The 23127-nt window shown below is 47.1% G+C and overlaps 2 protein-coding genes across 4 annotated transcripts; both read right to left on the bottom strand.

Annotated features, from left to right (window-relative positions):
- Positions 1-332: 332 nt before the first annotated feature.
- Positions 333-11990, bottom strand: bnipl (BCL2 interacting protein like). Of its 3 annotated transcripts, none has more exons than XM_076737426.1 (10): positions 11705-11990; positions 7958-8038; positions 7476-7543; positions 6580-6834; positions 6258-6452; positions 4848-4950; positions 4399-4530; positions 4133-4219; positions 2309-2407; positions 333-1835 (listed from the first exon to the last, which is right to left on the bottom strand). In XM_076737426.1, the coding sequence occupies exons 1-10, from the start codon at positions 11746-11748 to the stop codon at positions 1811-1813; spliced, it is 1089 nt and encodes a 362-aa protein (XP_076593541.1). In that variant the 5' UTR covers positions 11749-11990; the 3' UTR covers positions 333-1810. The 3 variants fall into 3 exon arrangements, with proteins under 3 accessions (XP_076593541.1, XP_076593543.1, XP_076593542.1); XM_076737428.1 differs by lacking the exon at positions 11705-11990 and adding an exon at positions 10199-10295; XM_076737427.1 differs by lacking the exon at positions 11705-11990 and adding an exon at positions 10100-10166.
- A 1220-nt stretch (positions 11991-13210) lies between these two features.
- prune (prune exopolyphosphatase) lies at positions 13211-22923 on the bottom strand. Its single transcript, XM_076737425.1, has 9 exons — positions 22716-22923; positions 21874-21981; positions 21586-21788; positions 20430-20614; positions 18703-18861; positions 18345-18436; positions 17262-17420; positions 17061-17151; positions 13211-16327 (listed from the first exon to the last, which is right to left on the bottom strand). Exons 1-9 carry the CDS (start codon positions 22752-22754, stop codon positions 16083-16085), a joined length of 1281 nt encoding a protein of 426 aa, XP_076593540.1. The 5' UTR covers positions 22755-22923; the 3' UTR covers positions 13211-16082.
- Positions 22924-23127: the final 204 nt, after the last annotated feature.

Genomic DNA, 23127 nt, shown 5'->3' with positions numbered 1-23127 from the left:
ACATGTTAGCTTTAGCCTCAGTCTCTTACCATGATATCATAATCTGGGACTGTTTAGCTTTAGCCTCAGTGTGTTAGCATAATATCCAGGCCTGGGACATGTTAGCCTCACTCTGTTACCATGATATCATAACCTGGGACCCTTTAGCTTTATCCTCAGTCTGTTAGCATGATATCCTCGCTTGGGACAGATTAGCCTTAGCCTCTGTCTGTTAGCATGGTATTGTGGCCTGGGACCTGTTAGCGTCAGCCTCAGTCTGTCAGTTAAACAGCGTGCTAACAAATGAGGAGGATTAAAAAGTTTTATAGTGTTAAAAACAACTTTTGTTAAGGAGGTTAAATCAGTGCTTTTATTACAGCTACATGTAAAACACTGCTTCAATGTGCTGTTACTTGTTCATGTCCAGCTGCTGTGATCAAACCGACCGATTGAAGTGAGTGAGAAAACCTTAAACTTCTTTCTTTTTCTTTAGATGGTGGTGAACAATAAACCCAAACTCCAGAACTTTAAAGGAAAATGCCTCCAACTGACATTAGTTACTTTATTCATTTTCAACATAGCTGCAGTTTGTTCAGTACTCAGTGTCCCTGCTTACCTCTATGGCCCTGAATCAGATATTAGCATGTTCATTTAAAGACACACAGTCTTTTCCTACCACAGCTTCAGATTCCAGATCAGATCCACAGAGAGTATTGTAATGATCAGGCCCTTTATGGTCATTTCATGTGTTCTCATTCTCTGATCTTTAGCCTACATGAATGTCCTTCATTGCCTAGAGCCGTAAGGATAACATGGCTGGTGAGAGCCACTTCTCATAACAAAAAGGCAGGTGGCACTCTGGTTGTTGACAGTCTCATCTCCTCTTCTCTTTTTGTGATGTCTATTGCACTTAGATCTGGCATTCACGCCTTGACCAATTATATCCTGTAACGTATATCTGATTATTGTACTGGGTTTGGTCAAACCCAACATGATAAATGTGAACTTTTGTATGACAACTGGGCTCATTCTGGCTGAGATCCTCAGGGAACTCTGACTTTCTGAGACCAGCGCTGCATCACTTTATATGTGACCTCAATAAATACTTTGACTGTGAACTGAAGATTGCTTCGGACTGTTCTTGGGCTTCCAACAAAGAACCAAGTGCTATTTAGAATGAGATGTTTCCTCCCAGCTGTTATACCAAGTTCCATCTACCTGTCCTCAACACAGGGTGAGGGGTGGAGTCTCTGAGTGTTCAGTGATTATAGACAAACCACCCACGTGTGTGACGCAGTGCTGGAAAATTAGAAGCAACATTTCAACCAAACGTAGCTCAGAAACAGAATGTGACATTGTGTGAAAAAGGAGGAAAAAAATTTGAGGGGTCTCCAAGGTCATCAGGTTTGGTGTGGCATAGTCAAACAGGAATCCCAGCAGGAACAGAAGTCCCAACTAGAACCTGACTCCTGGCAGGGGCAGGGACAGGAGTCCCAGCACAAACAGCAGTTTTGGCAGAAACCAGAGTCCCAGCAGGGACAGGAGTCTTAGAACAAACAGGAGTCCCGACAGCAACAGGACTATCAGGAGAGTAAGAACAATAAAATCCAGCAGATTTTCTGAGCAGTTTGGGGGTGAAATGAGTCTGAAGTTGCAGGAGAACCAGATGTTTAACTTACCGTCCCCTGATTCAAAGACAGACAGTATAAATAAACCTTTTTTTCTGTACAGGAAAGAGGTCAAAGGTCATCTGGCTGAGAGGTTCATAAAAATCCTGATGACTTTGTCCTTGAGAATCCATCCAGTCTGCCAAACTCTCAGTCTGTGATTGTCATCTGTTCAACTTCTCATCAAAGCTGCAGGAATACAAGAGATGAGGTTCATCAGTTACTTAACTAAACATTAGCTGTTTACAGAGAACAGTGAGGTGAAGTTAAGGCAAGTGGAGTTTGGTGAGATGCAATGAGTTCCCCACATCTGCAGGAGATTAGAGCAGGGACAGGAAGCCAAGAGGGTTTATTAACAGGGTTCATCTCTAATTTAACTTAAGATCAGTTTACAAAGTGCTGTAACAGGGAAGTGAAGTGAACTCTTCATCTACCCTGGATTAGAGAGGGTTTATCAACACGGTGCATCAGTAATTTACAGACAACAGTAAAGTAAAATGAAGTGTGGTGAAGTGAACTGACATAAAGGAGCGAGGTAAGGCAAAGGGAGAGTGAGTGTCAATAGATGGTTGAACCAGTTTGTGGAATAGTGCTGGTTGAAGTCAAGGATCAGTGGAACAACAGTAGAGTCAGAGCAGAGTCAGTAGACCCGGGGTTCTTACTGGCGTATTGCATCTGGGATCTGCAGTCTATCTGTGGGGATGACCTGAGACAGCTCCTGCAGACTCTGGATGAACCGAATCTTCCTACCGAACTTCTCACTGTGGGCAATAGAGAATCATTCAACAGTAACTTTGAGGACATTTTGCTCCGTGTCGCACAGATACCCGGTTGCTAGCAGGCTGCTAACACAGTAACTCTTTATATTTTCAGAGGATGGCATTGGTAGCTGGCAGCTGGTTGCTAACAAGTTAGGTCCCCCTTTACATTTTCACAGTGTTGGTACTGTGTAGCATGGCAAGAGGTTACTTAGTGGGCTACAAGTGGCCAAAATGAGTTTCTTCCGTAGAGTGGTAGAGTCAGCAAGGAAGTGGACCAGTGAGGCTGTGGAGGATCTCCAGGCGTGTTTGGACTCTACTGACTGGGATGTGTTCAGGACTGCTACCAACAGTCTGGATGAGTACACGGAGACTGTGACGTCCTACATCAGCTTCTGTGAGGACTGCTGTGTTCCATCACGCACCAGGGTGAGTTACAACAATGACAAACCCTGGTTCACAGCCCAACTCAGGCAGCTAAGGTTGGCAAAGGAAGAGGCCTTCAGGAGTGGGGACAAAGACAGATTCAAAGAGGCGAAGCACAAGTTTAGCAAGGCGGTGAAAGAGGTTAAAGGACTGTACTCTGAGAAGCTCCAACACCGGTTCTCTGCTAACGACTGCGTCTGTCTGGAAAGGGCTCACGCAGATCACCAATTACAAGCCTAAAGCCCCCGACTCCATCAACGATCGACGCCGAGCCAACGACCTGAACCAGTTCTACTGCCGCTTTGAAAGACAAAGGGACAGTCCAGCAACCATCCCCCACGACACCTCTGAACAGCTCCAGCTCCAGTCACCTCCACCAATGCCCACCTCCCCCTCCCCACCCACCTCAGTGACGACTCTTTCCATCCATGAGAGGGACGTCAACAGACTCTTCAGGAGACAGAACCCCCGGAAAGCAGCTGGACTGGATTCTGTCTCCCCATCCGCCTTGAAGCAGTGTGCTGATCAGCTGTCTCCAGTGTACACAGACATTTTCAACACCTCACTGGAGACATTTCACGTGCCAGCCTGCTTCAAATCTTCAACCATCATCCCTGTTCCCAAGAAGCCAAGGACCACAGGACTTAACAACTTCAGACCCGTCGCCCTGAACTGGTGCAACCAGAACAACCTAGAGCTCAACGCTCTAAAGACAGTGGAGATGGTTGTGGACTACAGGAAGAACTCAGGCTTGCAGGCTGATCCCTCTCACCCCGGACACAAACTCTTCAGACACTCCCCTCTGGCAGGAGGCTGCGGTCCATCAGTCCAACAGATTTTTCCCGTCTGCTGTCAGCCTTATCAACAAGGCCCGGAACCCCCCCGACACTCTTCACACTCCACCTCGGCCTCATCTTGTCACATTGACATAGACACAACTCTATGTGTTACATTAACGCTCAGCTTGGACTTCTTTCTAAAAAAACAGACTTATGTATATATATTTATATTGTTATATTTTTTACTTCATTAATAGCTTATTTTTAGTAGATGTGTCTGCACCAACTTCACCAAAACAAATTCCTTGTATGTGTAAAATCGTACTTGGCAATAAAGCTTCTTCTGATTCTGATTCTGGGACATTTCAGAAGGTTTCCATGGCCTCCATGTTGCTGAGTGGTTGGCCTCTGCACATGGTTGTGGGTACTGAGTGGTTGACCGAGGTAAACAGAGATAGGGGTGTGTGTGTGTGTGTGTGTGTGTGTGTGTGTGTGTGTGTGTGTGTGTGTGTTTGTTGCAGACCTGATGAAGGGTTTGACCACTGTGATGAGAGCTTTGATGTACCAGGCAGGATGGACGACCAGCAGCCCCTTCAGGTCTTTCTTCAGCCTGAACAGAGACGAGACACAAGTGACACCTCTGTTGCCATGGAAACAAGCTGTCCTCTCTGATGTTTATGCCCTAGAAATGACAGTTTAGTCTCTTCTGACATTTACAGGACATTTATTCCAGAGAGTTTGTGACAGCTCCACCCCACAGAGCTGTCCTAGTGAATAAAGCTATTGTACCTCCTGTCAATGGACGTGTAGCACTGGTGAAGCCATTTGATGGCTGGCAGTTTGTTTCTGGGAGCCATGGCACACAGGTAGACCAGCAGGTAGTTCTCTGAAACCATCAGGTCCAACGTCCCCACAATGTACCTGCAGCACCACACACACACACACACACACACACACACACAAACGAATAAACAAACAACTAAACAAACACACTGTGTTTCATTTGTGTTTAACCATCAGTTCCACTTCAGCTGCTTTCAGTCTCTGCTTCACTTCCTCTTCCTCATCCTCATCCTCTTCCTCGTCCTCTTCCTCGTCCTCTGCTGTGACCGTCACTCATCGACTTTAATACAATGATCTGTTTGTTTGATCAGCAGGTAGTCACGTTCTGTGTGACTGATGTTCTACAAAGTGTCAGAAATGTCTTTGAAATCCCAAACACACAAAACCAAGCTCACCTGAACAGGTTGTCCATGACATACTCGTAGTCCTCCACCGTGTTCTCCGGCAGGTAGCAGGAGGTGAACAGGATGATGGCGTTCATCTCATCTCCATAGTAACCTGACGACCCATCAGACACACAGAAGAGTCACAGTTGGATGTTATGAGCCACAACATCGGACATTTAAATTCCAACAATTAGGACGCATAAAATCTTCACATTAATAAAAACATACAGGTGTGTCACAGGTGTGTCACAGACAGCACTTTGCTGGAGCAGGAGAATGAAGCTAATGCATGTTATGATGGTTGGAGAAACTGGAGCCTCCACAGGAGGAACATTCACAGAAAGGCCGGAGGCTTCAAACCCAGAACCTTCTAACTGAGCGGTGACATGCCGACCACTGCACCGCTGCACCACGACGCCGACCCATTCCTACTGTCACTGTTTACGTCTGCATACCCTGACATCTTAGCCCCAGTTTCTCCACTAAGGAACTTTAGATGTGATACTTGTACTGTGAAGCAGAAAACCAGAATCACCACCTCACACCTGTTTGCCTTCACCAACCTGTCGAGCTGCAGCCTGTCTGTCCACACTTGTCTAATGCCTGCAGTGAAGACTTTAATTAAAGGTGTTTCAGTGTGTTTGATGGTGAAATGAAGTTCTCTCTATGATTCAGTAAACAATGTCCAGGTAGAGACATGCTGTCTCCACTCAGAGGGTGTTTGTCCAGAGGAGGACAGAGGACTGACAGAGAGCTTCATCACACCTGAAGATCAACATCAGCTCAACCAATCAGCTTCTGCTGGATGACAACGCTTCAAACATGGACACTGTTGCAGACTGTCAAACTGCTTCACGCACGTTCAACCAACAGCAGAAGGTCTGAACCATCAGAGCCACTGATTCAGGATCAGACCACATGAGAAACATGGTCTCAGTCTGTCCTTCAGGTCCTGACTGATGGACAGGAAACAAACATGATGATGTCACAGTGACGCTGACCTTTTGATAGAAAATGTCATCACTTCATTTCATCCTTTGACATTTGAGTGAAATTCTGTCGGAAATAACACTGAATTTTTGAGCTATGGTCAAAAAGACACTTCATTCATCCTTGAGTCCAAATGAACGTTTGTGACAATTTTGAAGAAATACTCTCAAGAGTTCCTGAGATGCTGCGTTGATGAGAATGGACAGATGGAGAACCTGAAAACATGACGTCTGCAGCCGCTGACCAGGAGGTGCAACAACAACAACAATAACAACAACAACAACATGATGTCCATCTTATGTATCAATGGACACAATTATTGGAATAACAATACATTTAAAAAATGGAGTAATATTCAAAATGCTCAAGTTTTCTCTGACGTCTTTATGGGAGTGGACTAAACAATACGCCCTTTTCATGACCTCTGACCTCCATGTGACAGGACCTGCAGGTACGGCTCCAGGACACTCATGTTGACGTGATATTCATGTCCGGAGATGCAGAACCTCCTCCAACGGCGCCCCCTGCTGTCCACCTGGTCCAGCTCCATCAGACCCTCCGACTGCTCCATCGGGCTCCTGGCCACGGCCCCGGACCTGCCCCTTGCCATCCGGGGGAGGTCATCTGTAAGAGAGAGGTCAGAGGTCAGAGGTCAGCTGAGATATATGTCCTGTGGCGTGGCTGAGGGTTCGGTCCAATTCATTCTGTCTGCACAAGCTGCAAAGACAGCATGTCTCTCAGCCTGTCTCACCCTCCCACTCCAGCTCATGCGCGCTGTCCGGCAGGGTTCCGGTCTCGCTGCCGGAGGGTGTCTCCAGGGCTTCAAGGTTGATGTCGAGAGACGGCGTCTCGTCTGGTGTCGCCGACAGCGCGGCGGCAGAAAAGCCGTCGTTGCTCGGGTCGCGAGAGTCTCTACAGCTCAGAGTGACACTGAGAGACGGGGCCACCAGACGCTTCTTTGTCCCACCCCCAACTGTTCCTGATAGGGCGAGGCTGGTGGGTGGGACTGAATGAAGAGGAGGGGGTGGGGCAAAACAAAGAGAAGACACAGCTATGAGGTAAGGTCAAAGGTCACAGGTAACAACAGACAGCTGTGCAACTCCTCACAGTGAGCCTGTTAGCAGCTAATGTTAGCGGTGTACTCATGGATGTACACATTGGATCACTGTGATACTGAAGAAAACTGAAAAAAGTATCTTCACCTCCTCCCTGAGCTCCACCTGCTGTTGTTTCAACAACACCTGCATGCACCTGTCCTTTCCGTCTCACAGGTACATTTCAGAGTGGTTAGCTGAATGCACCCGGCACACACACATAGGACATTTGGAGTCTTGATGTGATGTGCTTGAAATGCGGCACAGTGAAGGTTAACTGACAGAGGACTGGGATTCTTTCCAACCTTCCTATTCATACACCACGTTTTAGATCTTTAAAGTGAGATGTTCTGGAAGAAATCCCAGCATGCACCAGTTAAAGACTGAATGTGACATCACTGTGACGCTCTTCATACACAGGAATCAAATCTACAACCTTCTGAAAACTCGTTTTAGCTTAAACATTTATGAACCTGTTTCCTTTTCATTGTTCTCTAAGACTTTGAAGGAAGCAAATCCATTTGGGAGAAAAACAAGGAATTTTCAGGGTCACCTGGTCGCTGCTCGCCACCTGATGGGCTCTCCGTCTCTCCTGGACTCCCACAATCCTCTGGGAGAGGCCTGGACCACCAGCCACCAAAAACATCAAATACAAGAGTCCCTGAGTTTGTTTTAAAGGGTTATTTCACACATTTTACACGAGGTTAAAAAACAAGAACGTAAATAAAAGGCGAGCATCATTTACACCTGAAAGGTTTTTCTGTTGGTTCCTACTGAGTTTCTCTAACATCTCTGATCAGAATGATAAAATGTTTGTGTTGCTGCTGCAGATTCAGATTCATCAGGTCTGAAGTCTGAGCAGAGAACAAACAAACCGCCTGCTGGCTGAAATCTGATCATCGTGTTTAAAGTCTGCCTCGTGGTTTTCATCACTGAACCTCAAACTCTTCATCAGTTACACTGAAGTAAAATCTTGCTTTTGTTTCAAACTGCTTTCTGTTCACTTTGTGTTTAAGGTCAAAGGTGGAGTGTGACCTGGGGAAGCCGTCGTCCTGCCACTCCTCCCTCAGCTCCATGTCCTGGATGTTGGGGGGGACTGAGGCCCCTACAGGAGCCCTGGAGGGACAAAACAAACAGAATAAAAACCAACACCTGAGCAGCAGCAGCAGCAGCAGCAGCAGCAGCACATTAACATGGAGGCCCACAAACAGGAAAACTGACAGGTTGGTTCAGTACGTCATGTTTCTATGACTCAGACACGACATTCAGCCTTCAGCCGAAAATAAATGGATCAAACCCAACAGACAAACAAGCAGAGTTTGAGGTGAAAGTTCACGACAGGATTCAGTTACAGTGTCCTGGTTCTTCAGACAGACTTCGGTTCAATTAAGTGTCCCGGTTCTTCAGACTGACTTCGGTTCCATTAAGTGTCCCGGTTCTTCAGACAGACTTCGGTTCCATTAAGTGTCCCGGTTCTTCAGACTGACTTCGGTTCCATTAAGTGTCCCGGTTCTTCAGACTGACTTCGGTTCCATTAAGTGTCCCGGTTCTTCAGACAGACTTCGGTTCCATTAAGTGTCCCGGTTCTTCAGACTGACTTCGGTTCAATTAAGTGTCCCGGTTCTTCAGACTGACTTCGGTTCAATTAAGTGTCCTGGTTCTTCAGACTGACTTTGGTTCCATTAAGTGTCCTGGTTCTTCAGACTGACTTTGGTTCCATTAAGTGTCCTGGTTCTTCAGACTGACTTCGGTTCCATTAAGTGTCCCGGTTCTTCAGACGGACTTAAGATGTTGAAGAGAGACGAGCTGAACAAACAGGTGTGTCAAGTTCAAGCTACAAATATTTTCAGAATCACTTTGATCTCTGACTGTCAGAGATGGAAAACATAGTCAGACGTGTCTGACAAACTGTCTAATAAATGAAAATATGGGTAATGCAGCATACCTCATTGTAATGTTCCATTGTTGGTGTTAAGTAAAGGGTAACACATTTGCATGCATTTAAAAGAATCTATGCTGCATCATAAGTCATTATGTCAGATACTAAAATATAAAGACACTACTAAATATGGAGACATAATAGTTTTCAGCTGAAAACATGGTTTTGGGATTTAGTTACTGTTGGTATAAAACACTAAAAGTGAGAAAGACAAAACACATTTTAAGTCTCTCTATTTCTCAACTTCATTTTCAAAATAGAAACCTTAACACTTAAGTGCAAACATGTGGCATTCACTTTAACTTGTAACCTTTAACTATAACTGTCAAGAGCACTCATAAGACCCTTGGATTTATAAGTCATTATAAGCTAGATTTATAGTTATTCATAACTGTTGATATAGTGCATCATAAAGCATTATGAGTGTAGTCATAATGCATTATGTTTTATTATGATGAGCATTATAATTCACTGTGAATGCGCTCATAATGCACTATATATGTGGTCTTCATAGAAAGTGTTACCAAAATATGCTTTAAAAAGTTCATGTAGTAGTGGTCAGGACGTCCGCTCACGTCATTGGACGTCATTGTTCCAAATCATATGACTGTGATATTATGACTCATGCATTAACATGCAGGAAGAAGCATTTTGTTGACTGTTGTCTTTACAGTTAGTGATACAGCTCCTGTCATCAGTCACAATGTTTGTTAGTTAATCACACATTTCACTTGTAAAATATTCAGATGGAAAGTTAGCCACAGCACAGCCGTAATAAGACACTCACAGAGTACACCTTTGAGGTCGCATAAGATGGAAAATGTCAAGTCAAATATCTCAAATAATACTCAAGTACAGAATTAGCCGTTACTGCTGAACATGTTCTGCTTTGACTCCTAATGTGAGCTCTGGACTCACTAATCAGAGAGCAGTTTCCATGTTTTCATCTTCAACACTAAACTAGAGGACACACAGAGACGGCAGACAGAAACTGGAACAACAGAATCAGGAGGGACGAAAATCTGAAGAAAGAGAGACGGCAACGATCGTCCTCCAGAACGACTCGGCCCACGAGGGCGACCTGCATTTTGTCCCCACAAGTCAGGCAAGTCCCCACAATGTGACTGTGTAAACAGACTTACATCCCCATAACGTGAGTAATACACACACACACACACACACACACACACACACACACACACACAAACACACACACTTTCATCTCAAACATCACTTACTTCCTGTGCTTCAAACCAGCCTCCATTCATTTTTCAGTCATTTCAAGATTCTTCCTGCTTTTCCTGTTGAACAAACAAATGCAGTCAGGTGACTCTCACCTGTCAGCTGTTGGCAGGTAACAACGTTCAGTTCAGCGTGCGGTTGATCCAGCGATTAGCTTGTCGTTCCAATAAAATCTGAATCCGATGGGACTGAACAAACTCGCCCGACTACTCTGATTCTGCTCATTCACTAAGCCCCGCCCCTCCTCACCTGAGCAGGTGAGGAGGGGCGGGGCTCTATTGTTCCTCTGTTTGTTGTTACTGAAGCAGGCGGCTGAGACATTTTATTTGACACACCCACCTGAGTGACCACACCTGTGTGCCTTGTTTGTGTGTTCAGGTGACAGATAAAGAAACAGAAAGTTGCCCTTGTGTGTGTGTGTGTGTGTGTGTGGGAGGGGGGGTGTCTCTCTCTGAGCTCTTACAGGTGTTCTTACGTGTCCAGGTGACGGTTCTTTAGCAGGTACCAGAGAAGGCTGCAGGTGATTTTAAGGTGCTTGACGATGGAGGTTCCAGAGTCTCTGAGGAAGTTCTGTAAGTCATTGTGGAGGTTTCAGGGTTCTTAGGAGGAAGACAGGGATGTTACAGGGTGCTTGAAGATATTCCAGGTTGCTTCAGGAGGTTCCACGGATCTTTAGACTTTTCTATGGGTGCTTGATATTTTATGCTTGTATTTGAAACAGTTCCATGGTTAATGAGAGGGGCTCAGAGGTCCTTGAGGAGATTCCACTGGTGCTTGAATAGATTCAATGAATGCATGAGGTGGTTCCAAGGTTCTTAAGGACATTCCAGGCGTGTGTCAGAAGGCCTAAAGAGTGCTTGAGGAGTATCAGGAGTGCTTCAGGCAGATCCAGGGCATCTTCAGGGTGTTTCAGACTGAAGATGTTCCAACAGAACTTGAGGTGTTTCCAGGATAATCCAGGTGTGCTTGAAGATGGGCATCAGTTATTTAGGAGGTTGCAGGATTCAGGTGGTCACATGCACTTTGTACCAAATTATTTTTACTTCAGGTTGAGCAGAAAGTACGATGAACCAAACGTATCAGGTACTAAAATCAGTCTGAACATCGCGAAGTGGAAGCAGCTCTGGCCTGAAATGTGTCCTGACAGCTTCCTGTATGAACACCTGAACTCAGGCTGATGGAACACCTGATGTGAGGCCTTGAACAGACGAACAGGATGCTGAACATGTTTAACGAAGAATCAGAATCAGATCTGAATGTTTCCACGTTTCTGAAGCTTTAAACTCATCAGACAAACAAAGTAAAAAAAACTCTGCAGAAAAAAACCGAACCAGTTTACTGATGTGGGTCTGATCCTGGACCTGGACTGAACCAGGAGACAGGAAGTCAGTGGACATCACTTCCTGCTGACCAGAAACACTGAAACATTGAACGCACCATAGTAACCCCTTCACTGACCGTTTGGAAGAATGAACACGTGCATCAAAAACACCAACTTAAACGAAACTTCCTCTTTGTGCTGGAACAGGAAACACACACACACACACACACACACACATACACACACACACACACAGGGTCTGTTGGTGTTTGAAGCGTACCTGTCCTCGGTGAACTTGCCCGTGTGCCCGGCGGGGGAGCTCATGATGTCACAGTGATGTCACGTCGTGTTCTGACCAGCATGTGTGAGCGTCTGGACGTCTCCGAACGTCTTCCTCTCTCTCTCTCTCTCTCTGTCGGAGTTCCTCCTCTGACTCAATGTGACTCGCCCTCCTCCCCCCTCCCTCTCTGCCGGACAGGTTCAGCTGCATTTCACAGCAGAGCTGCCATCTGATTGGTCAGTGCTCACCTGCTCTGCGCAGACAGGTGAGGCAGCAGGTCAGCTTCACTCTGCCTTCATTAATATTAACCAATCAGCTGCTGAAGGTATTTAACTCAGGAGGAAGTGCTGGGTGCCCTCAGGGTCCTACTGCCCACCAATCACATGAAGAGTTTTACTATGACAACAACAACAACAACAACAACAACAAGACGCAGATTAAATGTTAGAAAACATTTTATGCTCCATCAAACTGATGATAGTCAGAAAAATGAACCATAAAAAGTAAAAAATGATCAAACTTTGTATTGAAGGAGGATTTTAAAGTCAAAGTAAAAAAATCACTTTGTTTTCAAAATTCTGACTTCAAAAAGTTCAAACGTTTGTTAATCAACCTGAAAAAAACTTTACTTTGACTTCAAAGTAAAATAAGTTCATCAGTCGTTTTAACTTCACACAAAAAGACGGAAAACGAACAAAAAACGGAGAATAAAACCACAGAGAGACAGAAAGAAGATCAGCAGCGAGAAGCAAAACTCAGGCTTTCAGCTGGTCCTGGTCTGAGCTGGTCCTGGTCTGAGCTGGTCCTGGTCTGAGGATCAGTTTTTAGCTTCCTCACGTTTGTCAAAGAGCGTTGAGTCTTTTTTACGTCATCTCTGGATTCTACGTTCACGTTTTGGGTTCAGTCTGACATTTTGACAAAAGAAACAGAAAAAACGAGTTTTGACAAAAAGTCAAACGTTTCAGGTCGATTTCGTCTCAGAAATCTTTATCTTAGAAATTTAACTTAAAGTCAGAAATGTGAAAAACTCGACGTCAGAACTTTGAAACGTTTGAAGACTTTAAGACGTGACAGCACCGTCCTTCGTGTGGACGTCTGTCTGCGCTTCCTGTGAGGTTCAGATCTTAAAGGTGAGACGACGCGAAGCTTCAAACGAAGGTGAACTGCTTCTTCAATGGACCAACAGGCTGAACCTCTGACTCTCACTCAGACCAGCGAAGGGAAAACATCTCAGCCAGTCTGCCAGCGCGGTTCATTACGTTTACTCCCCTTTTTGATTGTTTTTATTGTGCCTTAGCCTGAAGAAGACCTGTTCAGGTTGAAACGTCGCGCGAGGGCACAGTTCTGTTGATAAACAATAAGAATTTAGCATAAAAAATTTGATTTTATTTTTCATTCATCAATTTTTTCAACTTTTTCTAAAAACATTTATTTTCATTTCTATAGTTAAAAAACAGTTTTAAAAAAAAACACATACAAAACATTAAAAACATATAGACACACACAATAAAAAACAGTCATGAGTCACAATCCAGACTCTGACTGGACCGTAGTACGGCGCGGGAACTGCCGTGGTCGCTCCCGCCAGCGTACGGATTTTGCCAGACCACACACATATTTTGGCCATCAGGGCCGTTCTTGGGATCGTAAGGGTGCAGTTTACTGGAGGAAGCACCGTGCGCCTCCCCTCCCCCATTACTGTGGGGGTGGGATTCAGTTCCCACACCCTAAACCTAACCCTGACCCTAAATAAAAAGGGTCCCAATATCCCTTGGATCCCCATAGTCCCCGAGAGCCCGCTTTCACCCAAACCTAACCCTCTGACCTTCATCATCATCGTCATCATCATCATCATCGTCATAATCATCGTTGTCGTCTTTGGTAATAGTTCAGATTTTTATCATTTCGATTGTTTCCTGTAGTTGAGTGAGACGACGATCGGACGAACAGCTGACAGAAACACTCACGTCTGTTTCCATTGGCTGAAAAGAAGAAGGTGTTTGTCACCTCAGAGTCTTTGTGTCCACAGAGGGAGCAGAGTCCACTGTGTCTCTACAGGAGCCCAGAAGGCACAAAGCAAACACGAGTCTGCAGATGAGGATGATGCAAGTGTTACAGTCTCCAACCTCACCAGCAGGTGGCACTAAATCCTCCACGTGGATGTGATGGAGGTCAAAGGTCAGCAGGATGGCGTTTAAAGATGGAGCTGGGGCAGCACCTGCAGACAACAGATCAGCCCAAAACACCCACAAATCATTTCAAAGAAAACACTCATCGCTTCCTCTTATTACTTCCTGTTGCTGCAAACGCATCACTTCCTGTGTGTTTCACAATAAAAGCCCCGAAGTGGTCAAGTCTCTTCCGTAAAACACTTATTGTGACACATGAGCAGGAAGTGTTGGACAGAGGACAGAGTGTGACATGTTGAGACAGATACAGGAAGTGACATCACATGCAGGTGTCCAAACTCATCCTCCATCGCGGCCACAGTCGGGTTTCAGCTGCGTCCTTCATGATCTCCTGGAAGTCTGGCCCGTGGAGACCTGCAGAGCTCTCACTTCTCACCTGGCTGCTGTGACGTACAGGTGAACACCGTGACATCACTGCTGGCTGTGATTAGAAGAATCAGAGGGACAATCCCCTTTATTTGTCACACAGTTACATCCACACACACCTCCGCCTTTAACCCATCCTTCCTCTGCGGCAGACCAGGAGCGGTGGGCTGCCATCCGACCGGCGCCCGGGGACCCAGTTCTTTTTGTCACCATTGGTCAGGTGGTGATCTTCTTGCATGTTTTAAGTGGGGGACCCCAGGTGAACACGGGGAGAACATGCAAACTCCTCGCGCAGCAGGCACCGAAGGCATGGTGGAGGACACGCCCCCGGCACCCATAGCGAGAATCGAACCCGGGTCCTTCTAACTGTGAGGCGACAGTGTCACCACCGTACCACCACGGGTACAACAGACTGTGATCCAGATCAAACCATGAGCTCGCAGACCAGGTCTCAGTAACACACAGCGGTCTGGTTAGATTCGGACTGGGGACGGTATCAGGAGATTCAGGTTCACCTGAGGCCCAGGTGGGCCTCATCAGGGACGACGACGACCCGGCCTACAGAGAGGAGGTGCGGCAGCTGGTGGGCTGGTGCAAAGACAATAACCTGATCCTGAACGTGGACAAAACCAAAGAGATCATTGTGAACTTCAGGAAGAACCAGCCCAGCCACACTCCACTTCTCCTCACAGAGGCTGTGAAGGCGGTCGGCAGCACATCACAGACGACCTCACCTGGTGTGTGAACACGTGTCAGTGGTCAAAAGGGCACAACAACACCTGTGGAGAGCCCACCTGCCCCGCCTGTCCTCACTACGTCCTACAGCAGCACCACGGAGAACATCTGGACCGGCTGCATCTCTGTGGTGTGGAGGCTGCAGTGCTGCCGACTGGAAGAATGTGAGGACAGCGGTGAGGAAATCATTGGGACACCTCTCCGTCCATTCAGGACACTGCACCCAAACGCTGCATGTCCCGTAGCAGTAACATCATCAGGGACTCCTCACACCCCCACCATGGTCTGTTCTCCCTGCTGGCCTCTGAAAGAAGTTCTGCAGCATCCGGTGCAGAACCTCCAGGTTCTGGAACAGCCTGTCCCCCCAGACATCAGACTGCTGGACTCTGAATGAGCATTTTTACTCCACTGACACACCTGAGATCATTCTTCACTGATGACCTTTACGATAACCTCAGTGTGTATTCTGCTGTTTATTTTACATACTCTATATATCAGATTTTATACACACATGATGTGTCAGACTCTGCTCTGTGCTTCTGTGACCTTCACAGTCCAAAGACAGTCAAAAGACAATCAATAATCAATAAACTAGTTTGATCATCAAAAATTAATCTGTTAGACGTCTTTATTAGATCGTGTCATTTCACAGGAATCTGAATCTGAACGCCGCAAACGATTCATCGAGAAGATAATCAACCAATCATCAGTGATGAAGAGCCTTGAACACACAGACCGTAACAGAAACACGTTTGGATTGTCTCATTTCTGTGACGTCACGGCGGTCTACGGCGACGTCACGGCAGCCTGCGGTTTTTCCTCTCGCTGCAGGAAGTGACATCAGTAAAAAGTGAACCTGGCGGATCTGAAATCATTGACCATGTTTTTAATCTCCGACATCAAATCAATCCTCAAAAACTCTCTGAGTCTGTGGAACCTTCGTCATCCTCGTCCTCGCATGTTTCCTCTCCAACAGACAGACAGACAGACACACAGACCAACAGGCCGCCGGACAGACGGACGGACGGATGGACGGAGGGACGGAGGGATGGCCCTCAGAGCCATCCTGATGATCGACAGGTCAGAGGTCACTTCTCTCCTCTGTCGGCCATCTTGCTGAACTTCTCCTCCAGGTCCTGAGCGCTGATGTGAGGCAGGCCATCGTCCAGAGGACAGCCGTCCACCAGACTGTTCACGGGGGTCGGAGGGACCCGAGACTCCTCCTCCTCCACGTCTCCCAGGCGACAGTCTCCCAGGCAACCGTCTCCATCCCGCTCCTTCAGGAAGTCCTTAACGATGGGGAGGAGCTTCTTGCGAGAGGCCAAAGAATTTCCTGAAAGGAAGAAGTTTGAATATCTGACGTTACTGTTGAGCCTGTGATCTAAAGCATGCAGGCGCACACTTTACCTGGCCACATCACTTCCTGTTACTCCGCCACAACATGCACAGGTGAGACAACCGAGAGACAGACAACAATGTCCGGGTACAGGCTCCGGGGTCCAGGTACAGGGTCAGGGTCTGGGTATGATACGGATCAGGGTCAGGGTCAGGGTCAGGGGTCAGGGGTCAGGGTACAGGGTACAGGGTACAGGGTACAGGTACAGGGTCTGGGTCAGGGGTCAGGGTACAGATACGGGGTTCCAGGTATGGGGTACAGGGTCAGGGTCCGGGTACAATACGGGTCTGGGTCAGGGTCAGGGGTTCCAGGTACGGGGTATGGGGTCAGGGTCAGGGTCCGGGTACGGTAGGGTACGGTAGGGGTCAGGGGTCAGGGTACGGGCAGACTGTCGAGTCCAGCTGAACTGCTGTTTATGGACCAAACGTGTGGTTGTCGTGTCCATTATTGGACACTTGCAAATGGCCTGAGGTCACATGACCACACACCTGAAGTGTATAACTGCTTTTTCTTTTTAGGTGTTTCTGTTGGACTCTGTCTGCCTGAGATGTTCTCTGTCATGTGTCACTTGTCACCGGTCTGACCCGGACAGGTGTCGATGCACTTTGAACCACTTCCTCCTGCTTTAGTCACGCAGGTAAATCTCAGCTTCAGAGGAGGCGGAGCTTACCTTGCTGATAGGCTGTGATGTGAGGATGAGGGCTGCTGACGGGACGGAGGTTGAGGGCGGGGTTACAGGCCTGTTCAAGGTAGAGGCTTACCTGGGAAGGGAGGGACACTCTGATATGAAGAAACATCACTGAATGAGAACTAGAAATCAGTACCAACAGTAGTATTCTGAAGTGTACTTGCAGTGTGTTCGAGTGTGTACCTCTTCCCTGCAGGTAGCGCTGTGGCTAAACACAGCAAGCTCTCTGATTGGCTCATTGCTCTCAGTGAAGGAGATGGTCATTAGCAGCAGCAAGTCGAATCCAAACTTCAGACAGAAACCTGAGAGCTTCGCCTCCAGCTCCGCCCTCTGCAGGAAGTCCTGACACGCGCATGCGCGCACGCACACACAGACGTACGCACGCGCACACACACACACACACACACACACACACACACACACACACACACAGATGCACGCACACACACATGCAAACACACACACACAGATGCATGCACGCACACACACACACACACACACAGACACACGCACGCGCACACACACACACAGACACACACAGATGCACGCACGCACACACACAGACGCACACATGCACACACACACACAGATGCACGCACGCACACAGACACACGCATGCACGCACGCACACACACACACGGACGCACGCACACACACATGCACAGACACAGACAGACAGACAGACACACACGCACGCACGCACGCACCTTAGGTTTTCATTACATAGATTCACATTCATTTCCTGGAGAATGACCTCAGTCTTGACCTGCATTTTGCATTTGTGCAGCGCAGCATGTAGTACAGTGTGCAGCGCAGTGTGTAGTACAGTGTGCAGCGCAGTGTGTAGTACAGTGTGGAGTACAGTGTGCAGCGCAGTGTGTAGTACAGTGTGTAGTACAGTGTGCAGCGCAGCGTGTAGTACAGTGTGCAGCGCAGTGTGTAGTACAGTGTGGAGTACAGTATGCAGCGCAGTGTGGAGTACAGTGTGCAGCGCAGTGTGTAGTACAGTGTGGAGTACAGTGTGCAGCGCAGTGTGTAGTACAGTGTGTAGTACAGTGTGCAGCGCAGCGTGTAGTACAGTGTGCAGCGCAGTGTGTAGTACAGTGTGGAGTACAGTGTGCAGCGCAGTGTGGAGTACAGTGTGCAGCGCAGTGTGTAGTACAGTGTGGAGTACAGTGTGGAGTACAGTGTGCAGCGCAGCGTGTAGTACAGTGTGCAGCGCAGCGTGTAGTACAGTGTGCAGCGCAGTGTGGAGTACTGACTGACCTCCAGGGTGATGTACAGTACAGAGATGGCAAGATTTAAACTTCCTGAAACAGACTTCATGTCCTTCAACAACATCTGTTCGGTGTTCAGACCTGAGGACAAAAACCTGTAATTAACACTTCAAGGTCATTCATATTCCAAATACTGCAGTCAATTCTAACAGGCTTCAATCATTACCTCCAAAATACTGCAAATACAATGGACGCGTTACTTTTTCTGTCCTGATCCAACTGTCACTCTTTAAAAACAATACAAATGTATAAACGACATACTACGAGACACAGTTTGGTCCATTCCACCCACTTGAACCTGCCATGTACCGCAGTAAAATACCTGAAAAGAGTTTTCTGTGACTGACCTGAGATGTCAAACTTGGCGTTCTGCAGAGTCTGGAAGAGAGTGTCCCTCGGTGGCAGAGCAGGGAAATGAGATTCCAACGCTGCAGCAAACTGAACGTCTTTAGGAGTCACTTTACCTGCTGAGGGAGCCATGTTGACACAGTCCAAGACCACGGCAGCTGCACACAGGACACACAGGACATTGAGGATGTGGTCAGGTGTGTTCAAGTGACATGTTCAGGTGTGTTCAGGTGTTTGAGGATGTGGTCAGGTGTGTTCAGGTGTGTTCAGGTGTTTGAGGATGTGGTCAGGTGTGTTCAGGTGTTTGAGGATGTGGTCAGGTGTGTTTAAGTGTGTTCAGGTGACATGGTCAGGTGTGTTCAGGTGTGTTAAGAATGTGATCAGGTGTGTTCAGGTGTTTGAGGATGTGGTCAGGTGTGTTCAGGTGTGTTCAGGTGTTTGAGGATGTGGTCAGGTGTGTTCAGGTGTGTTCAGGTGTGTTCAGGTGTTTGAGGATGTGGTCAGGTGTGTTCAGGTGTTTGAGGATGTGGTCAGGTGTGTTCAGGTGTGTTCAGGTGTGTTCAGGTGTTTGAGGATGTGGTCAGGTGTGTTCAGGTGTGTTCAGGTGTGTTCAGGTGTTTGAGGATGTGGTCAGGTGTGTTCAGGTGTTTGAGGATGTGGTCAGGTGTGTTCAGGTGTGTTCAGGTGTTTGAGGATGTGGTCAGGTGTGTTCAGGTGACATGTTCAGGTGTGGTCAGGTGTGTTCAGGTGTGTTCAGGTGTTTGAGGATGTGGTCAGGTGTGTTCAGGTGACATGTTCAGGTGTGTTCAGGTGTTTGAGGATGTGGTCAGGTGTGTTTAAGTGTGTTCAGGTGACATGGTCAGGTGTGTTCAGGTGTGTTAAGAATGTGATCAGGTGTGTTCAGGTGTTTGAGGATGTGGTCAGGTGTGTTCAGGTGTGTTCAGGTGTTTGAGGATGTGGTCAGGTGTGCTCAGGTGTTTGAGGATGTCGTCAGGTGTGTTCAGGTGTTTGAGGATGTAGTCAGGTGTGTTCAGGTGTTTGAGGATGTGGTCAGGTGTGTTCAGGTGTTTGAGGATGTGATCAGGTGTGTTCAGGTGTGTTAAGGATGTGATCAGGTGTGCTCAGGTGTTTGAGGATGTGATCAGGTGTGTTCAGGTGTTTGAGGATGTGGTCAGGTGTGTTCAGGTGTTTGAGGATGTGGTCAGGTGTGTTCAGGTGTGTTCAGGTGTTTGAGGATGTGGTCAGGTGTGCTCAGGTGTTTGAGGATGTCGTCAGGTGTGTTCAGGTGTTTGAGAATGTCGTCAGGTGTGTTCAGGTGTTTGAGGATGTGGTCAGGTGTGTTCAGGTGTTTGAGGATGTGATCAGGTGTGTTCAGGTGTGTTAAGGATGTGATCAGGTGTGCTCAGGTGTTTGAGGATGTGGTCAGGTGTGTTCAGGTGTGTTAAGGATGTGATCAGGTGTGCTCAGGTGTTTGAGGATGTGATCAGGTGTGTTCAGGTGTGTTAAGGATGTGATCAGGTGTGCTCAGGTGTTTGAGGATGTGGTCAGGTGTGTTCAGGTGTGTTCAGGTGTGTGAGGATGTGATCACATGTGTTAAGGTGTTTGAGGATGTGATCAGGTGTGTTCAGGTGTTTGAGGATGTGATCAGGTGTGTTCAGGTGTGTGAGGATGTGATCACGTGTGTTAAGGTGTTTGAGGATGTGTTCAGGTGTGTCCAGGTGTGTACCGTAGAGCAGTTGAGCGACCTGCTGGTCCAGGATTTCTGGAGCTTTCTGAACGATGCGTTCTGTTACCAGGGTAGCGCACGATCCCACCATCTCTACGGTAACAGGACAGGAGGGGGAGGGCTCTCTCTCCTGCAGGTGATGGTCGATCACCTCCACCACTGCCCCCTCCAGGTTTCTGTCTGAACTGCAGGACAGATGAAGACGGTCCTCTTGTTACCTGTGTTGGACTTGTCGTCTCTGCAGCGTCTTCAGCAACATTTCAGGACATGAACTGAATCTGAGCTGAAGACGTCTGCAGTCAGTCTGATGAAGAGTTACCATGATGAAGAGCTCTAACTAATCCCTCCAATTGCCATGAAGATGACTGGCACTTTGAATAGCCAATGAAAAGCTGAACACGCTGACATCAGCAAGTTATTCGCGGCTGAGGTCGCCTCAAATCCAGGATTTCAGCGCTGATAGAGATTTTACACAGTTTGAGGTGATAAATATGTAAATGGCCTCAATATAAAGACAAACAGCCAAAATTTGAATACAGATACCTCAATTATGAATATAGATACCTTAAATATGAATACAGATACCTCAATTATGAATGTAGATGGGAAAAATTTAGACGGCAGGACTACACCTACAGATATTTATGTAGATAAAAATAATAAATTGCCTTTTTTTGAGGACACCTGGATATTACATTAGAGCGAACATGAAAATATTCAGTTTGTTTTAAGTTTATCAGTTTTTGTTGAACTTGGACTCGTGTGAGGTGTCATCATACGGTGGTCTCACTGTGTCCTCCAGCTGATTGACTTTCATCTGGAGTCTTTTTCATATAGAAAAACATTTAAACTTCTGTTCCTCGCTGTCAGCAGCACCTTCTGACTGCTGGAGATAAGAATGAAAACCAGGCATGAGGAGCTTTCAGCGAGCTTTGGGTCGGCCTTGGAAAGACGTTTCAGGCTCATTTCTCTGGTTTGGGGTTAAGAGGACGTTTGTCCTCGTCACCAGCTGCTGGCGGGACTTCTGTCAGGGTTTGGTGGTACATAAAAAAAAAATTGGACTTAACGTTACCTGGACAGTGGGTGTGGCTACTTGACAAGCACGTGTGATTACCTGCCAGGTGTGTATGGCTACTTAACAGGTGTTTGTGGATACCTGGGCAGGACATTGTGGTCGACCAGCGTCAGCTGCAGACGGCCAGCTCGCTGCAGCGCTCGCAGGTCCAGCTGGTCTCTGAACAGCAGAAGGTCCGGAGACAAACCGACCTCTCGCAGCAGGAAGACGTTGTCTGAACGCAGGACGAGGTCTGACTGACGGATGTTCAGCAGAGGGAGAGCGAGCATGTCACTCTGTGCCGTCTGACAGAGAGAGAGAGAGAGACAGAGGGTCACTCAGAGACCAGATCTGTGGACGAACACCAGCACTGATTGGTCAGAGTCTCACCTTGGACAGGAAGTAAGCGTAGGTCAAAGCACACACCATAGAGTCCACGTCACAGGCTTCATTCCCGAGAACCACATGGAACCCTGGACCAGCCTGATCCGTGTTCACCTGAAGCACATTTTCTTTAATAAATCACAGCGTGACCAAACACGTGGCCAACATGGGAAGTCAGATCCTGAGAGACAGAAGCTCATCAGAGACACTAACCAAACGCTTCAACAGATCAGTGGAAACTGAGGGCCGTCGTCCTCGACGTGATGAAACTATTTCGGTGAAGTGAAAAGATTTGAAGGGATTGCTTTGGCACATTTCCCTGATGTCAAGTTCTTAAGTAAATCACAAATTCTACCGTTGACTGACACCAAAGACAACGAAGCAAAGGCTGATATTATAAAGTACAGGTTTATTACATGAATGTTCAGATTTGTCCAAAATTCGTTGAGGTGTTAATTTAAAACATTTTCATGAATTCGAGGTGTTTAATAAAGACGTCCACTGTTGAAAGTGGTGACACATTTTACTATTTTATCATAAATGTATTCCACTTGATGTTGTTTGTCGTAATTTACTCTGCCGTTATTTATGTTTTATATCTTGTTCAGGAAGTTTACTTTGAAAGGTGTACCTGGCCGGAAGTTACATAGATGTGGTTTGACATCGTCCTTCCTCTATTAATAACTCTTTATGGAAATGGAAACAACTGACTGAGCTAACACGCTAACACAGCCTGTCGGGCTAACTGCGGCTAACTGTGGAGCTAACACACATACGCAGCCTCTGTGTGTGTGTGTGTGTGTGTGTGTGTGTGTGTGTGTGTGTGTGTGTGTGTGTGTGTGAGTGACCTGCACGGCGCGGCGGCAGCTCGACAGAAACTCCTCCATCTTCTGTTAGCTGTTAGCTGCTAACTCCGCCGTTCTGACCGCTTGTTAACTCGCTCGCTGCTCCTCCAGCCGCTTCTAAACGGTGACAGTCGGCTCACCGACCCACGGGGTGTCAGTCGAACACGTTACTGGGAACGCATGACTACCGTCTGGGTGACTGTCGGTAATGTGGTGGGTGAGAGGTCAGGATGCCTTCAAGGTGCGCTGAAAACGTCGTAAAAACGCGTTGTAGCCGCTGGTGACAATCAAAGTGATCCAGAGTTTGAAGAATGCATCGACAAAAAGAAACAAAAAGAAGTATTTTCACAGAACATCACACAATATGTATCCAAAACAGTGTCAGTTAAAAACAGAAAGGGTGCAGGCTGTATCA

The sequence above is a fragment of the Chaetodon auriga genome, chromosome 8 (assembly GCF_051107435.1).
Source record: "Chaetodon auriga isolate fChaAug3 chromosome 8, fChaAug3.hap1, whole genome shotgun sequence".
Classification (NCBI taxonomy): Eukaryota; Metazoa; Chordata; class Actinopteri; order Chaetodontiformes; family Chaetodontidae; genus Chaetodon; species Chaetodon auriga.
Note: the sequence above shows the minus strand (reverse complement) of the source record. Positions and strands in the feature narration are given on the sequence as shown.

Excerpts from the sequence above, each read along its gene's own strand:
- bnipl (XM_076737426.1), bottom strand. The coding sequence starts at position 11,748 with ATGAGCTCCCCCGCCGGGCACACGGGCAAGTTCACCGAGGACAG. Across the intron at positions 7,544-7,957 it reads CAGGACGACGGCTTCCCCAG|GCCTCTCCCAGAGGATTGTG; the intron begins GTCACACTCCAC and ends CTGGTGGTCCAG. Across the intron at positions 6,835-7,475 it reads AGGTGGCGAGCAGCGACCAG|TCCCACCCACCAGCCTCGCC; the intron begins GTGACCCTGAAA and ends CTCTTCATTCAG.
- prune (XM_076737425.1), bottom strand. The coding sequence starts at position 22,754 with ATGGAGGAGTTTCTGTCGAGCTGCCGCCGCGCCGTGCAG. Across the intron at positions 20,615-21,585 it reads GACCACAATGTCCTGCCCAG|TTCAGACAGAAACCTGGAGG; the intron begins GTATCCACAAAC and ends TCTGTCCTGCAG. Across the intron at positions 16,328-17,060 it reads CATCACAGCCTATCAGCAAG|GAAATTCTTTGGCCTCTCGC; the intron begins GTAAGCTCCGCC and ends TCTTCCTTTCAG.